General features: G+C 32.9%; 1 protein-coding gene across 1 annotated transcript; it reads right to left on the bottom strand.

The window, feature by feature from the left end:
• Nucleotides 1-2,466: 2,466 nt before the first annotated feature.
• BRL2 (BRI1-like 2) lies at nt 2,467-6,589 on the bottom strand. The gene has a single exon (XM_021437730.1). It carries the CDS (start codon nt 6,474-6,476, stop codon nt 3,072-3,074), a length of 3,405 nt encoding a protein of 1,134 aa, XP_021293405.1. The 5' UTR covers nt 6,477-6,589; the 3' UTR covers nt 2,467-3,071.
• Nucleotides 6,590-19,559: the final 12,970 nt, after the last annotated feature.

The raw sequence follows: 19,559 nt of genomic DNA, 5'->3' as shown, positions 1-19,559 counted from the left end.
TATATATGCACACAGTTTTCTAATGTCAACAGATTAATTAACGTTGCAAAGACTAATTCAAAAAGGAATTCAAAGCTAGTAATAGTACTTTTCTAGTAAAGGAAGAAAATTAATTAAGTAGAGCATAGCCTATTTTAATTTTAAACATGTAGTTAAGTTGTGCAAGAAACTATATAGTTCAAAATATCAAATGAAGTTAAAAAATAAAATTCAATCACTTACTTACGTTCTTATGTCTACGAAATGAAACAGACCTTTTATTATTAAAAAATTAAAAAAAATATAATCTCTATTTACAAACAAATTCAAAACCTTTTTTTATATATTATCTCTCTCATTCATTGTGTAATCTTAAAAAAATACTCTCAAACTCACTGTCACTCCACCTTGAAACAGAGCTTTCATTATTAAAAAATTAAAAAAATATATAATCTCTATTCACAAACAAATTCAAAACTTTTTTTATATATTTTCTCTCTCATTCATTGTATAATCTTAAAAAAATACTATCAAACTCACTCTCGTTCCACCTAAAATAAAAAGCAGAGTTATAAGTAGTTAAGTTGTGCAAGAAACATATATAGTTCAAAATACCAAATGAAGTTAAAAAATAACGTTCAATCACTTACTTACGTTCTTATGTTTACGAAATGAAACAGAGCTTTCATTATTTAAAAATTAAAAAAAATATAATCTTTATTCACAAACAAATTCAAAACTTGTTTTATATATTTTCTCTCTCATTCATTGTATAATTTTTAAAAAATACTATCAAACTCACTCTCGCTCCACTTAAAATAAAAAGCAGAGTTATAAGTTGTTTTCTCTCTCAAAAATGCTATTAAAACTTCCAAAGTCTAGAGAATCATAAATAAAAGTAGAGGCTAGATATTGGATAAGAAATTTAAACTTGTTCAACCACTCACTATTGTACATAAATTATAATTTTAGTCAAATATATTAGATCTTGAACTGTGATCAAATCAGTACTTAACAAAATATGACCAAAATAGTTTATGTAAGATCATTAATTCCATATTCTTTACTTTGAATACATTTTCTTCTAAAATATGTTTGGGCTCCATAAATGTACGAAGGGAGAAACTGAGCAAGTTTGCAGTCATGCTGTGGGGGACAGAATGCTTTGTTATGATTGGTTACAATTGGTCGGGTTTTCAGAGGCCAGCAAAGTGTTAGCCCTATTTAAATTCTCGATTAGATCAATCATCCTTAAACGCAGTGGGTACGTTACTTCTCAGCATGGTTGGTGGGAGAAATGATTATTTTATTTTATTTTTATGTTATTTTTTCCCAGTTTGATTTATAAAATGATTATTCTGAATAATGGTCCAGTTGAGAGAAACTGGGATAATTATTATGGACCTCTCTCGATAATGTAACTATTTGTGTGAGAGGGAATGGATCAACAAATTGTGAATAAAAATGTCTGTAATTATTTTTTAAAATTATTTTCTTATTTATAATAAAATTTAATCCTAATATATAACTACCTTTTATTTTCCTTTTTTTTCTTGTTCTCTCCTCCTCATCCACCCCACTCCCTCTCTTTCTAAACTTTCACCGCTACTGCTCTCCTTCGACTGTGTTCGTTGAGAGTGCCTCGTGGCTAGCGGCAAAAGAATAAAATGAAATTAAAATAAAAAATTATATTTTAAATAAATTCTAAAATTTTCATTATAGAAAATGAAAAAAATTAAAATTTTTGTTATAAAAATTATTATTTTTTATTTTAAATTATTATCTTATAAATTACAAAAAATAATCTTTCACATTAAAAATTACAAATTATAATAAATAATATTTTTATTCCTTTTTTTTCATATATTTTTTGTTATTATAAAAATATTTTATCGATCAAATATTAAAATAATATAAAAAATAACAGTTTTATTTCATAAACTAAATTATATAATAATTTTTTTCTTATTTTATTTTTACAAAATAATTATTTTATTTCTTGATCCAAACATAACCTCTTCATGTTAGTACAAGATGATAGAAACACAATCACACGCTACAAAGTTAAAGCTAATTAATCGAATTCATGGGCGAAGTGCACATGATGGATTCATGGGCTAAGTGGGGAAGGGTTGATGATAATTAAGATTAATGGATGCAGATAGATGCATAACCATCAAGACTTTGAACTCCGTCATGACTTCAAAATAACTCTTTTTCCATGCTTTTTACATTGAATAAACAACTTCTCTCTAGTTATTACAAGTAAAATATTAAAAATTAATCACACAAATCAGAATTATAAACCCCACAATTAAAAAAAGAAATAACAAAGATTATAACCATGATGAACTTATAACAAAACTCCATCATAGCTTAGGTTCTATGGAAAGAATGAATGTTTCCTATATAGCCATTAGAGCCTCTTAAGTAAAACACACCCTTGCTGGCTCTTTGAGTGAGTATCAATTTAGATGCTCAAAGGCAATGGGATAGCATCTTAGAATTCTCATTACTGGTCAAATTTGACAAAAGTCTTGTCCTTTTTTGGCTAATAATAATAATAATAAACCAGCAGACTAGCTGAACAACATATGCGAGAACGAATTAGGACTAACACCTTAAAGCAGGGAAGGGAGTATATTCGGCTGGAAACTTTATCCGGCAGTGGCGACTCTTTAGTCTGGCCGGAGAAATGATGAGTATATAGTGAAACCTCAAAAAAGTTTTCCAGGGGCAACTCATCAGGCTTTCAGAACTTGGAAAGGTAACCTGTTGGTATTAACAGATGGATTTTTATGCAACATGAATTGTCTCCAGACTGGAATCTATTCCATAATATTGTTAGACATGTTACTTGTTTGGACTTGAGTACAATATCTCCTGGAGTGAAATTTTGGCTACTCTCCTTTTGCAACTAGTATGTTCAACTCAGTGATTCCCATCTATAAGCTCTCAAATTTGCATAAGCCAAAAAGAAGCAAAGAGTTGCAAAATTAGATACATCAAAATTCTTAAAAAACTGAGCAATAAATATTACACAAACCTTATCTTCTTACATTAACCATAATCAAATAAACATTACCTTATTTTCAAGCACTGTTGCTGCTTCCATTGCCAGATCCAGGCATCAACTCTCTTAGCAAGGCCACCACCTGCAACATATTAGGCCTTTTGGAAGGGAAGTCATCCACGCACTGCAATGTTATCTCCAAGTACCTCATCATCTCTTTAACTTCTTCTGCTTCTGCTTCATCAGTTCCTTTAGTCACCAACAGTATTTCTGGGTCTATCACTTCCTTATGTTTCTGTTCTCTGACCTTCATTTTTACCCACCCCACCAAGTTGGTGTCCCCAAAATCCTCTTTATCGGTTGGACGCTTTCCAGTCAAGAGTTCCAGGAGGACAACTCCAAACGAGTAGACATCACCCTTTGCAGTGCATCGAAAACTTTGGTAGTATTCTGGTGGGACATAACCGGGTGTGCCTGCAAGAGTGCTTACACTTAAATGAGTATCAAGGGCACTTATGAGCCTTGCCATTCCAAAATCTGAAACCCTGGCTTCCAATTCATGGTCTAATAACACATTGCTTGACTTCATATCTCTATGTATAATATGTGGAATGCAATTGTGGTGGAGGAAACAGAGTCCTTTGGCTGCTCCCCTTGCAATCTTTTTCCTCTCCTCCCATGTTAGAATCTGTCGATCTCTTGCCTTTGCTCTCCCATGGAGCATTTCTTCAAGACTACCGTACTCCATGTACTCGTACACAAGCAGCCTTTCCTCCCCGACCATGCAATAGCCCAATAGAGGTACAAGATTCCTGTGCTTTATCTTCCCTAAAGTTTCCATTTCTGCCATGAATTCTCGATCACCCTGGCAGCTCAATCGAATAAGCTTCTTGATTGCAACACTTGAACCGTCCTTCAATGTGGCTTTGAAAACCTCTCCAAACCCACCACAACCTATGAGGCTTGCCGCTGAGAAACCATTTGTGGCTTCAATGAGTGTGGAAAACTTGAGTTTCCTTAGCTGCCTCTGAAATGTTGCGACATTGATGCTCAACGGTTCTTTCTCTTTGTCAATCTTCCAGGTGGTAGCTGCATGAGATGCTTGCAACCTATTAAGCATCTTGGCTTCCTCTGCTTCCTTACGCCTTGCACGCATAGCAATTGCCCATACAATCAAAATGCATATAGATGCAATGGAAATAAGAATTCCAAGGATAATGCTGTTAGCCCATGAAACAGCTGCAGGCTTCCGGCCTCCCTTGCCACCATTCAAATCTGAATTGACAGCAACTTGATTGTTTCCATTCCTGCATTCTGGCAATGGAACTCCACAAAGTCCTGGATTATTTGCATACTGGCTTGCTGGAAGTGTACTGAGCTGACCCCTTTGTGGAATTGGCCCCGTTAATTCATTATTCGACAAGTCAATCTGCACCAGGAAAGATAGGTTTGAGAATGACTCTGGTATTTGGCCCTGCAACCTGTTATGTGATGCATCAAACACACCTAAATTCCTGAGCTGGCCAAGTGACGAGGGAATCTCTCCAGAGAGCTGGTTATGTGCTAATTCAAGAACTTGCAAAGCCAACATTTCCCCTATTTCGTCTGGGATTTTTCCACGAAGCTCATTGTAAGAAATATCCAGATACTCCAATGTCTGGTATTGCGTAAAAAGACTCAACACCGCTCCAGAATACATTCTCGTAAAATCACAACTTCTCAAATTAGGGATCTGCAACAATCTTTCAGGCCTGATTCCAGCAAATTCTAACAGTCCTCCAACTCCTTTACAGGAATTTCCCACATTCCTTACAAACACCAGAGTGTTGCCCGCAAGAATTCCACTCAACGATTTTGCCCCAAGCTGCCGCCCAAGTCTCGGTGGGATTTCTCCTGTGAGGTTGTTGCTGTTCAGATCTAACCAAACCAAGCTGGTGCAATTTCCTAGTTCTCCCGGTATCTCACCACTCAAACTATTGTTAGCAAGCTGCAGAACAGCTAATCTTGATAAAAGGCCAAATTCTCGTGGGATTGAACTGGTGAGTTCATTGCTTGTGAGAGATATCCATTCGAGATTACTGCAGTTGAATAACTCCAGAGGAATGTCGCCAGTAAGACGATTGTTATTAAGGATAAGATCTTTTAGGTTCCTGCATTTTCCCAAATCTTTTGGGATTTTTCCTTCCAAGTCATTAAACCATGCTATCAGCTGCTCAAGATTCCCAAGCTCCCCAAACTCTGTTGGAATTGAGCCATTGAGATAGTTCAAACTAAAATCAACTGTCTTCAGATGGGAACATTGTGACAGTTGAGGTGGGATTTGTCCGGAAATGAGATTGTCTGGAATCCTCAGCTCTTCAAGTGCAGCAGCTCCTGGGCATATATCAGGTGGGATGATTCCAGAGAATTTATTGGAACTCAAATCCACAATTCTCAAGCGCTTACAATATGAAATGTAAGAGGGAAACGGTCCAGAGATGATATTACTACTCAACTGCAAGGTATCTAATGCGCTAAGATTCCGAAGGATGGAATCCGGAAAGGGCCCGGTTAGGTTGTTGTTCGATAAATCAAGAAGTTGCAGATAAGAACAGGAAGAGAATGAAATGGGAACTGGGCCTGAAAAATTGTTGTAAGAGAGCTTAAGTTCTAAAAGTGAGTCGCATGCATTTCCCAACTCAGGAGGAATCCAACCGGTGAGATGATTATGAGAAAGATCCAATCTTTGTAAGCTAAGAAGCTCTCCAAAAGAGCTTGGGATGTCACCGGTGAGAGAATTGAATGAAAAATTCAATGTTGTGAGTTTTGTGCAATTGGAAAGATAGACAGGAATGGAATCCATAATATGGTTTCCTGACAAGTCAAGGAGCAACAAGGAATTGCAAGAATTCTCAATTTTCAAGCCTGAAATAGATCCTGTTATGTTGTTATAAGAGAGATCAAGAACCTGCAACTTATCAGGATTTGATAAAAGATTATCAGGTAAAGACCCTGTTAAATTGTTATGGGATAAATTCACGTATTCCAAATTTGGAAGCTTGGAGAAAATATTGTCAGGGACTAGACCAACAAGTCCAGAGTTAGACAATTCAAGGCGCTTCAATCCATATGGGAGCAGAAGCAAAGTAGTTGAATTTACAGTAAACATATTTGAAGACAAACTCAAAACAGATAGCATGTCTAGAGAAGCCAAAGGATTAAAAAAGAGAGTCCCTGAAAGGCTACACTGACTAAGATCAAGTTGAATGACTCTTCCTGAAGAGCATGAAACTCCATACCAGGCGCATGGATTCCTTTCGGGCTTCCACCCTGACAAAACTCCATTTGGGTCCTTCTCAATCATCTTCTTGAACGCAAGAAGGGCTACTGCATCGGTTTTGATCGGTGGAACAACTACTTGCTCCGTTGCAGAGACTGAAAAACACACTGTATAGACTAGTGCTAGAGCCAGATGACATAAAAGCTGAACTGGGTTGCTCTCCATTGAAGAAACAGGCTTTGAGGAACACAGTTGAGAGAGAGATGAAAGTTACAAAGAGTGCAAAGCAAGAGACAGGGAAAAGGGGTTGTGCACTGTTTGGAGATAGAGTGAGAGAGAGGGGGGGTGGGGGGGAAGTGGTGAAAATGATGAGAATTTGTTGTTGATGCAAAGCAGAAGAGAAGCTTTAGAAAAAGAAGTCGCTTTTAAAATGTTTTATTTTTTTATAAAATGGGAAAAAAGGAGGGAACATGGGAAAGGAATAAGAAAAGAAAGGGAATTCAGATGGACGTTGGTGGTGGACTGTGGATGTGCTGATGTGCATTGTACTAATACGGTTCATTCAGTCATAGTTATTCAGTACTAGAAATCGTAGAGCGAAGCCGTATATGGAATATAGAAAGACAGAATTTGCTGAAAGCAAATCGATTTGACTTGTGGTCAAAAGGACGAGGACCCACAGACAAGCTCTATCTAAGATCGGCTTCTTTAGAGAAAAAATCTTTAATTTGGACTCTGGGTTGTTGATCCAAGAGTCACTGTCTTCTGTCAGATAGGCGTGAGAGAATGTTTCCTTCTTTCATACTTGAGAACATCAGATGCAGATACAGTGTAGGTGACTTTTAACATCACACATCTCAGTCCCCCGTCTGGACCGTTGTCTTTGTCTCTCATGTAAATGCAGCCACCTGAGTATTTTTGCTTGTTTAGTCCAATCCCATTGCCATTGCCCGGAAAATTTTCATTTCCGTCAACAGATTTTCAACTTTGATATATTTAACCTTGACACCAATATGCATTGAAGATGGATATGAACATGAAAGTTAAGACTTGTTAGATGTCAAATATGTCAAACACATACCAATGTTGGATACAAACCCCCAGGTCTAAGTAACATAGTATATTTGTTGTTTTGGTGAAACTTAAATCAGAATATTTGACAGAAATTACATAACTGCAGCTTTTGCCTAGCTACTTTTATGTTATCCTAGTGTCACTCTCAGTGTCAATTACAATCCCACCATACTATTTATGGATTTACTACAGTAAAAGTTTTTCACTTCTTTAATTCAATTGGAAATTTTAATTAATTCACCGACTTATGCCATGTAAAGTTTCCAACTATATAAGATACTCCAACAGCGGTTGAAGCTTTACGTTCTCGGATCTAATTCTCCACTGGGTTCTATTCGGTGTGTGTTGACAAAAATCGAGTGACAACCAGCATATTAATTTGCTGATATCTCAAAGGATAAGCATAGATCTCCATTTGCCATGATTATTATCTAGTAATCAAAAATTATTATTATTGGTAATTTTTGTTATCCTGACCACCATCAATCCATTTGACTCCTTGGTATTTTTCCCATAAGAAATTGATGTTCTAGGATAACTACAACCGAATATCAGTAAATTAACCAAAAGTTAACTTTTACATAGAAATATATATATAGCATCTTATTGGTATTCCCCATTTGTTATCGAGTGGTCTGTGCGATAATGGAATCAAATCCAGTCAAAGGATTTCTAAAACCAGATGGAATCAAATACAGTAAAATGGTTGAAAAGTTTATACCTCTGCTGAATTTCATCAATAGTCACGAACATTTTTAATCAAACAATCTTCCAGCTTACTTCAAAATTTCATTGGAATTTATTCTAGTATACTTTTTAGAGATAATTTTTCTTCAACAATATAAATTATTTAAAATACCTGTTTGTTACGTCAATTTTGTCTTATTTATTACTCCTATATCAAGGTTTTTAACTTAAACTTGTAAAAAACTAAAATGCAATTTAATCTTTAATATGCTACAACACCATAAGCATGAAATTTTTGTGCTCGAAATAAATAATGAAAATTTTTTCTCTTATGATTTTTCTTTAATTTATGCTTATTGTATTAGACTACTGAATATGTGGTATGTGGGTTCAGTATTTAGCATAAAAAATATTAACCCTCAGTTTTATATACCCTCAAACTGAAAATCCTTGTTCTGTCTTCATAGATTTTTTTTTATACTGTATTAAAAGATATTAATGGAGGAAATCATATCTGGTATGGGTCCCCATTAGATAAACATTGAATGGAATCGATGATATTATATGTACATGGTCCAATTGGGAAGAGCATCAATTTGGAAAGTTTATTACCCACTGACAAAAATTATTAAACCATTAATTAATTGTGGGGAGAATAGAAATGAGGCCCCACAAACACAACAACAATCAATTAGCTCTTGTGGTTAATGGCATATTGGCATGGGAAGTGATGATGCCCCCATTCGGTCCCTTTCTTGCCAAGCGGTGCTAACTGGCTTAGCCCCTTTGTTTGATTCAAAATCCTGCTATTTCTCAACATTAAAGTTGAACCTTTTTAGCTGGTCAAGGGTCCACCTTTTTCTTTTGTTTTATCTTGCACAATCCTCTTCCATATATAGAAATCCTTTTGCAATTCTTCATCTTATTACTATTGAGTTACATGCTCAAATGCACTCTTCATTTTAACAAATGTAAAACATTATTATTGTTGGAAAAATTATTACGAATTCCATTATCTAGCTTTTCTATTTTCAGCAACTAACATTACAACATGAGTCCATTATTTTGATATAAGTTCCGCTAAATTACTAAATTAACTTGTTAAGGAGAGTATATATAATGACTGAAATAGTAAAATAGTTCTTATATTTTCTCAAATTTTTTAGATATTTTTTTATTTTTTATTGTATTCAAATGAATACATTAAAATACAGTTTTTTAATTAAGTCCTGGATGAAAACTTATTACAGTCACTTTTATCATATCAATGTCTATGTGATGGTTACCTTTTCTATATTGTTCACATGGCAAAATATAAAAATTCTATGTTGAGTTGTACTTATATAGTATTTTAATGTCATAGTAGCATCTATATATAGTAACATCTCAATAAATTAATACTCAATAAATTAATAATCTTGATTAAATAATATTTTTGATCGGTACTAACTTGAGACTAATGTGGTAAATTAATAATTCGTTAAATTTATAAGATAATACATTTAAAAAAAACACATAAGTCCCACTTGATATATAAATTAATAATCTTCATATATATCAAAATTATATTTATACGTGATTCAATTAAAAGATCTTTATAAAATATGACTTCAATGTTACTTATTTTTTCTTTAAATTGATGTCTCATTAGATCTCATCTCTAACTTTTCTTAGTGCATTAAGAAGATCTAATATAGTATTCTTGTATTGTAAGAGAAAATTATACCAAGTAATTGTTGCTTTGAGTGCATCTTGATAGTATTTGATATTGTTGCTTGGTTCACTTACAAGTTAAATTTTTCTAACATCCACTTTTACAGTTGTTTTTGGGTACAATTTGGATATTCCATATTGTACTCACATAATACTTTACACATTTTATCTGTTATTGTTGATTCCTTTATATCTTAAGAAGTTATTGTATTTAGTTTTATTGTTCGTAATACTATATTTTTTTTATAGATATTTTTGCTTGACTTAATATTTATGAAATATATTAATTAAGTATATATCGAATGTAATTTTAGTTTGTTGCAAAAATGGATAGATTTATTACTTTTATTTAATAAGACTAATTACATTCATGAACTTGTGTTGGTTAAACAAATACATAAAATAATGATAATTCATAATTTGATAATTAGGTAATATTCGTATAATCATAATACACAATATACGTATCTAGTTCAATGTTTTTTAAAAAATAAAAAATACCTCAATAAATTAATTTTTTATTAACTAATGTATAAATTAATAAATCATTAATTTATCGATTAAATAATATCTTCATAGTATTTGATATTGTTGCTTAGCTCACTTGTAAATTAAACTTTTTTGAAACTCACTGTTACAATTGTTTTTAGGTACAATTTGAATTTTTTATATTGTACTCACATAATACTTTACATATTTCATCTGTTATTGTTGATTTCTTTACATTTTAAGAAGTTATTGTGTTTAGTTTTACTGTTTGTAATACTATATTTTTTTTATAGATGTTTTTGCTTGACTTAATGTTTATAAAGTATGTTAATTAAGTATATATCGAATGTAATTTTAGTTTGTTGCAAAAATAGATAGATTTATGACTTTTATATAATAGGACTAATTGCATTCATGAATTTGTGTTGGTTAAACAAATACATAAAATAATGATAATTCATAATTTGATAATTAGATAATATTCGTATAATCATAATACACAATATATGTATCAAGTTCAATCTTTTAAAAAAATATAAAAAATATTTCGATAAATTAATTTTTTTATTAATTAATGTATAAATTAATAAATTATTAATTTATTAATTAAATAATATTTTGATTAATTAATAAATTTTTATGATCTCAAGAGAATTAATTTATAGAGATTTTATTATATATAAAGTTTTTATTTTTCCACGAATGTGCCATGTAGGCACTCCTGTGGCAAAGATAAACCCAAATATCCTTTGCTGAATTTCAAATTGAACAAGCTTCGTATGAAAAGACAAAAGCACGTAAAACAAAATAGTTGCTTTGAAGGGACTCAAACAGGGGGTCACAAAAGTTGAGCTGATCTATAGAATCATGCGGTAAAATGTAAATGGCAGAAACTATGCATAAGAGAACACTGTAAACCTAGGATGTACAAAAAGGTAACAAATAACACTGTGCTTTGTCTGCGACAACAATTATAATTCAATAGCATATATAGCTTCTCGATGTTAGCGTCGTTAATTAACAAACGATAGAGAGGGTTTCACGTCAATCAATCATCATATGCTTAATCATCCAATCTTAAATTTAGGGTACTATACTGCCGGCAGCCGATTTGGGAGACAAGATTGATAGTCTCTCGCTACATATCCCGCATGCATAGTCATGGGTACACGATATCACTCGCCCACACGCACATAAGCATACATATTAATGCATTTTCGCTTTTTCCTTCTTCTCCAACCCTTAACTTTCCTTGGCACGCCAACGGTAGTGGTACTTGAAATAAAGAAGGATTCCAGTCAATCCGAAGTATGGAGAGTAGAGACCTCTTCTTATGATAGTGGTAGATTGCATATTTTGACCGCTGAGAAAAGTTTATGTAAGGTTTATTATTAGTGTTGAATATATAGCCCTTCGTGTAATTATGCTCCTTGGGGCCTTTTGGGAGAAAGGGTAGACTACTTAATTTGTTCTTCCAAAGTTTTTCTAATTCTTGCCACATACCCAAACTATTGCCCAAGCAGGTTTTGAGGATAGAGTAGTGGTTTGACCAAAAAGGCTCTGGCCGAGAATTGCCATTATTTAATCCTCCTTTTGCCGTCCTTTTAAAAGCTTTTTCTCCCGGAAAGACAGCAGATTTCACCTCAGCCACTAAGAACTATATGATAAACAAAGATCACCCTTGAGCAGCCAAATAGCTAGCTAGTCTACACCCCGAAATTAAGGACAATTAATCAGCATATGGCACTGCTGCACAAGCCCTATAAACAATTCAAAAGAAAAAAGTGGAGATGTTGCTGTAATTATATTGGTACACTTAGAATATTCCAATTTTTGGTGAAGGTATAGTTAGGGACAAGGAAACGAACTTGATATAATGGGCCTATCACCTGCATTCTATTAATTTCCACTTGGAATAACATTGAAAGCAATTGTAAAAGTTGGCAATAAGACAAGTCGATTGCCAAAATACCATATCATGATCCATCACTCTTTTTCTTTTCCTTCCAATTATTTCACAAATGTGTTATTTAATTATGAATTTTTGGCAGGATAAAGTTTTGTGTGTTTTGATCACAATGTGAGCTTATTACCTTTAAATGTGGTCGTCCACATGGTATGCAACTCTGTTAATTATTTGTGGATAATTAACAAATATTCAATTAATTAATGTTGACTATTATTTGATATTTCTTAATTGAATAATTCAATTTTTTTTTGAGATATGATATAAATTTAAATTTAATTTATTTAAATTGAAATAAGAATTACTTACATTTCAATTTAGTTTGTTTAAATTTAAAAGTAATATCTTATCTCAATATTCTTAATAGGTCTATAAATAGTTAACAGACGTACTGATTTTTTCATGCAATTAAGAATGAACATGAGTTGTTTTGTAACTCAGAAAAATTAAAAACTCTTTTATCTTTTTTTCCCTTTATTCTTAAGGCACCATCAAAGGTCAAAGGGTTTTAAAATGTGTAATTCCTTGTGGAGGAGTCTAGTTACCGTTCCATAACAACGAGAGTGAAGAGATCTTGTATGCACTAAGTAGGATTTGTAAGGCAAGTTTCTTCAATTAAAAAGAGAGTGGAATATTTATCTAAAAAGGTAGGCTAACCTCTCAACAGTGGTATTAGAGCAGGTTCTGGCTTACTTTCATCATTTTAATTGTGTATATTTTGAAAGTACATTTTGGTGATGTTTTTATTTAATAAATTACCAGTATATGATTTGTTATGTATAAATATGTAATAGATATGTTTTATTTTTTATTAGCTTTCTAATAATGTATTATATATCATAAAAAAATTACAATTTTATTTTTGTTGAAAGTGATATGAGGGAGGAGTAGGCTTTAATCTAGTACAAACATATTGGTCTAAGTCCACGTGATGCTTTACAGACGGCAGCAAAACAAAACAATAATGGGAAAAAGAAAATGCAACTAGTAGAATTCGAATATACACTAACAAACTTATTAAGACTTTAAAAATTATCCTTCAACTACAACACTAAGGAAGAATCCTTAAGATGAAAGTACAACAAATAATAAGACCAAAAAGGTCTGGACATAGCCATAAAGAGGTTGATGTTGCAGCCACATATGCCAATGGATATATTTTTCTTAATTGTATTTTTATCCCACGAGTTTCTTTTTTTTATAGAATGACTCCAAAATTTTTTGGCAATTAAAATTTCACAAAAAAATTCAAAAAATTATTTATGTTTTTGTCATGCTACTATTTTATTAAATTCACATGCATTATAAATATAGTTAATTAATATGTTAATTAACTACATTTTTTTATATGTTGCATATTAGAAATTATCTTTCTTCTAAAACATATATATGGTTTGAGTGAATTTAGCAAATGTTTGTTGATTCAATTATTTTATATATGTTGTAAAATGCTATGTGCTATATAAGAATATTTTGAATGATTTTGCTTATTTGTTAGGTAAAATTTATAAAATCATGATGTAATTATATTACTTATTTTTTAGGTAAAATTTATAAAATGCATGATGTAATTATTTTACTTATTTGTTAGGTAAAATTTGCAAAATGCATGATGTAATTATTTTTCCTATTTGTTAGGTAAATTTACAAAATGCATGATGCAATTATTTAACTTATTTGATAAGTAAAATTGTATGCAAAATGATAATACAGTGATTATACATCTTAGTAGTTTTGTCAAAGAAGGCTAGGTATTAAGAGAGACCGTTTGTGACTCTTCCAACCCTTCTTAAAAATTGCTATAGAAGTAGGGTGCTTTGTTGAAGAAAGTATTATAGTCTTTCTTGAAACCATCTGAAAATACGATATACTTAGTGCTATTTTTGTGTGCATAATATTTATATGAAAGTTTTTGATCATCCATAATAATAAATATGTATAAGCAAGCTCAAAATTCCTATTTTTATGTAGATTGATGTAGTAAGTTTCTTATGATGTAATTTATTTTAAGTTTTTATTAATTATTGAGATCATATAAAGGGATGTAAGTTTGCACTTACCTTACGCATAATATTATTTTGGATATGGGCACCTATAAATATCAATAGGGTTTTTAAGTAGAACTCATTATATTATATGGTAAGTGGGAGTTGTTCCCATAATCCAAGGTTAAATTAAATTAGACATTTTAATTGATGCTTATATTATTAGTGATGATTATTAGCATACATGCGAAATTTTCGAATTAGTATTATAGGTAAAAATTAAATATGTCTAATCTTAATTGATTAGAAAATTAGTTATGTGTCTAATTAAATCATATGCAATGATGTAGTGATATGACTTTAAAACAAATTATTATTTATTTGACCCAAGGTGCCAAACTTTTTTTTTTTTGAAAGGTGACACAAGGTGCCAAACTTGATGGCAAAAACTATAATAACTGGTATAAGAAGGTTCGATATCTTCTTAATGAGCAAGAGGTGCACAATCATTTGATTAAAGGGAAGAACCCACTTGAAGCTGGAAACACTACCCAGCATCGATGTGACCAAAAGGCCTCTCATACCTGGTATAAGAAATACCATAGTGCGTGTTTTGCCATGTTAAGTTGCATGCATGATGACCTTATTGGAGAGTTTGAGAACTTCCTAACTCCCAAACAATTATGGGAACAATTAAAATTCAAGTATGGTAGAACCACAACTGCGAGGTTTCTTCCCTTGACACTTAGGTTCAATCAATATGTGATGGACTTCAAGCACACTATGACTGAACACTTAAGGGCTATGTCAGTAATGATAAGAGAGATGAAAGTAGCTGACTATGATCTCACAGATGAGTAGTAGGTTTCAATTTTCATTAAGTCACTTCCTGAGTCTTCATGGGGACATGATGAACTTTTATTAGCACATAATGAAGGGGTATTTGATGATGTTTCCCACCATTTAGAGCTTGGGCAGAGTATAGAGAAGTTATCTGCAAGACTACCTTCATAGCTCAAGCTGAAATCGCAAAGGTATGTTCCCTAGCAAAAGAGACAACAAAAGAAGGGAAAGACTAAAAATCTAAGGCCCAAAAGTGATGGAGTCAATAAATGCCAAAGAGGCAAGCATGGTAGGAAGAAAGATAAGTCCAAGTTGAAATGCTTTATCTATGGAGAAGGGACATTTTGCTTAGGAATGCACTAAGCCTAAGAAGGTTTATCTTCTAAACCATTTTAGAACTTTTGTATGTTCTCATGTGTTTATAGCTCATTCTTTCCTTGGTTGGATTGTAGATATAAGAGCAACCAAGCACATAACCTGTAACTGTGGAGGATATGTAGATTACTGTCGTTTACCAACGGGTAGGCACTTTGTCATGATGAGGAACGGAGAATAGGAAGAGGTCCTAGGAGTATGAACTTACCAACTCACAATACACAATGGGTGGAAATGGCTCTTACATGATGTGCTTCATATTCCGTCAGTATGATATAATCTACTTTCAGTTTTAACATTGATGGGTTTAGGATTTAATTTTACCTTCAAGAATTATAGTTTGCCTATTTTTCTTGAAAACATGGTTTTTAGTCATGGTTATTTTAAAGACGATTTGATTATGTTAGATTTGGATTCTAATAATGATATGGCTTTTGTTTCAAATTGTTCTTTTGATGTTATAAATGATTTTGTGAAATGGCATGCTAGATTAGAACATATTGGTTAAAATAAAATATTTAGATTGGCTAGAGAAAGGCTATTGGGCGCACTTACCAAAATTAAACTTCTTACTTGTGAGCCATGTCTTGCTGGTAAGTCCAGCAAAAAGCCTTTTGGGAAGGCTAAAAGGGTCACCTATCTTCTAGAACTTGTCCATTCGGACATTGTGGGCTTATGAATGTAAAGGCATGTAGTGACATATCCTACTTCATTACATTCATAGATGATTACTTACAATATGGATCCATATTTCTGTTGTCTCGCTATTTTAAAGCTTTGAATTATTTCAAACACTTTATGGCAGAGGTTGAGAATTAAAAAGAAAGGAAACTTAAGGCTTTTCACACTGATAGAGGTCGTGAATATCTATCTGATCAGTTCAAATAATTATGTGAAGGAAAGGGAAGATGTCAACAGTTAACGATACCTAGAACTCTGCCACAAAACGGTGTTACAGAGAGAAGGAATCGTATCTTGTCAGACATGGTTAGGTCAATGATGGCATAAGCCAACCTTCCAATAAGTTTTTGGTGGGATGCTTTTTTGATCGCAGCATACATCCTTAATCGTTTGCCCTCAAAATATATTCCCATAACTCCATATGAGTTATGGAATGAAAGTAAGCCCAATTTAGAAGGCTTATGTCCTTGGAGATCAACATGGTACGTATATTACTCATCCCATAAGTATGAGAAACTTGACCCTGAAGCTAATAAGTGTGTATTTATTAGATACTCAGAACATTCAAAGGGCTATGTGATGTATGGAGAACACCTTGCTGGGGGGTTAATTGAGATGTAAGCTCATGGTGTTGATTTTCTAGAAGGTGACTTCCCTAGCATAGGTGAGGTTAAAGAAAGCCTTGAGCTTTGTGACATGGAGGAGCCTCAAGAAAGTGTATCCCAACTTGAGGAAATGAATGTGGAAACACATCCTATCTAAGAAACTGTTAAGGTTAGTGAGAGTACACCACTTGAGCTCCACCAAGATTCATAGTTGTGAAGAAGTGAATGTGGGCAAATACACTGTAAACGATTTGAGATAGAAGGTTAGTCTTTCTTACGTATTCCTGTGGATGTTGATGAACTATCTTTCTATAAGGAAGCTTTAAACTCACCATTATTAGACAAGTGGCTTACTATTATAGAAGATGAAATGAAATCCATTATTGAAAAGCAAGTATGGGAGTTAGTTGACCTTCCACTTGGGTGCAAAGCCATCAGAAACAAATAAGTTTTGAAGATAAAGCGTAAAGTGGATGGATCAATTGAAAAATATAAGGCTCGTCCAGTGGCAAAAGGCTATCCCCAAAAAGAAAGTGTAGATTATGAAGAGATGTTTTCTCTTGTGGTGAGATTTACGTCAATTTACCTTATCCTGGCTATAATGGCACATTTAGATTTGGAATTGTTCCAAATGGATGTGAAAATTGCATTTCTCAATGGAAAAATCAATTAGGAGATTTAACTGAATCAACTAATTAGTTTTCAAGCCAAAGGAAAGGAACATAAAGTGTGTCACTTTAAACGTTCTATCTATGGCTTGAAACAATCATCCCAACAATGGTATCTTGGTTTTCATCAAGCCATCATTGCCATAGAGTTTGTGATGATTGAAAAGGACCATTGCGTAAATGTAAAGAGATTAAGTAATAAGTTCTTTATTCTTTCATTATATGTGGATGATATCCTATTAGTTAGGAATGACATGGAGTTAATTGTCACCTCTCAAAAGTGGTTGCCCTTCACTTTCAAGATAAAGGACATGACACAAGCTAAATACATCCTCAGGTTTAAGATATCGAGAAATTGATTTAAGAATTTTTTGAGTTTGTCTCAAAAAAATTACATTCAAAGGGTTTTAAAATAATTCTATATGCAAAACACCAAGCTTATAAACACTTCAATGGAGAAAAGACTATATCTCAGCATGGAACAATGTCCTAAAACTGAAAGAGAAAAGAAACAAATGGCGAACGTGACATACGCAAGTGTTGTTGGAAGTTTGAGGTATGCTATGATGTGTACTTGTTCAGACATATGCTTTGTAGTTTGTATGGTCAGTAGGTACCAAAGTAATCTTGGGATTGCCCATTGGGCTATAGTAAAAATGATACTATGGTAAGAGGAACCACTAATTTGGCTTTAGGCTATCAAGGTGGAAGTCTAAAATTGGACGAATATAGTGATGCTGATCATGCCGATGATAAAGATGATCGAAAGTCTACTTTAGGATATGCTTTTATACTTAAAGGCGAAGCTATCTCTTGGAGTAGCAAAAGTATAAGAGGTAGTTTGGTTAAGGAGATTCTTGTAAAGCTTGAACCTTACTAGGCATCTTAGTGAAGCTGTTGTACTTTATTGCCATGGCACAATTGCCATAGCTTATACAAAATATTCTAAGTATCATGGAAAATCGAATACATTGATACTTGCTATCACTACATTTGTGACATCATTGCATAAGGTCTTGTTGTGTTGAAGTACATTTCCATAAGTGATATGTTAGCAGACCCATTCACTAAACCTATTACTAGATATGCTTTCCAAAAGCATATTAGGGGTTTAGGGTTATTACACATTTGATATTCATATATTATTATTTTTTGAACAATTAATAAATTAAGTTTGTATTGATTTATTTGATTAAATGTTGTTAATTAATTAGGGCATATATCTAAGGTAATTATTGTCTCTTGGCTTTATTGATTATTTCTTTCACATCAACGCTGTGGTAGTGTGTGGGATGAGACTTAAACGATCACAAGGTACCAAGCATTTTGTGATCTCTTTGTCACATGAGTTGTGAGCAAGGATCTTAACAATGTCACCTTGACTTAGAGTCAAGATTAGGCTTGTAAGAGTTGAACGTGGAGATTATCCACACTCCATGGAGCCAGTGATAATCGAATTTAAATCTTAGGGGATTCAAGTTAATCATTTTTGCAGAGATTAGGTCAAGATTCGTATGGTGGTTTTGACATGATAAACCCTAAATGGAAGATCCAACATAATATACATTTCATACTGTAAGTGCTTTTAGTCAACTGATGGAAAGGAGCTATTGAATAGATCCCTGCTTCATCACTATGTGAGCCCTAAAGACTTATGTAGTCCAAATTTTGTACTTTTTGGGACTTGGATCTATGATATGAAGTTGAGATTTGGTGTTGCTACTTTAGCATGATTTCCAAGGGTAAAAAATGATGTGATCTAGCAGACCATGACAAGGAAAGCAATTAGATCTTAATGGATTGACATGAGTATCCAAAGAAGAGTCATTATAAATCTCACATACATGGTTTATAACTCATTACCCCGATCGTTATAAAATCATTAGTTGTTAGATATAACCATGAGTTTAGACACATAAAGAAATTCTGCATAACTTTTACATGTAAGAGGGATCAGAGATGCAAAATCATGTGTGATTAAAATAATTTGGGGTATGACGAGAACTCGAGTGGTGTTATGTTAGTAAGATGGTAACTTAATATCTCACTACTCATCGGTATTTTTATTTTCGCATTGGTCGCACCTTTCATTTTTACTGTATGATAATGAATGGAGAATGAGTAAAATTGAGAATGGTATAAGTTGATGCCAATGTGTATGAGTGGGAGATGTTGCATTTAAATGTGATGCGTTCACATGGCATGCAACTTTATTAATTATT

This window comes from Theobroma umbraticum, unplaced genomic scaffold (assembly GCF_002168275.2).
Source record: "Theobroma umbraticum cultivar Fairchild unplaced genomic scaffold, ASM216827v3 scaffold_20.0, whole genome shotgun sequence".
In the NCBI taxonomy this organism is placed as follows: domain Eukaryota; kingdom Viridiplantae; phylum Streptophyta; class Magnoliopsida; order Malvales; family Malvaceae; genus Theobroma; species Theobroma umbraticum.
This window is presented reverse-complemented; position numbering and strand designations above follow the sequence as displayed.

What these genes read in the sequence shown, in the direction of transcription:
- BRL2 (XM_021437730.1), bottom strand. Translation starts at nt 6,476, where the DNA reads ATGGAGAGCAACCCAGTTCAGCTTTTATGTCATCTGGCTCTAGCACTA.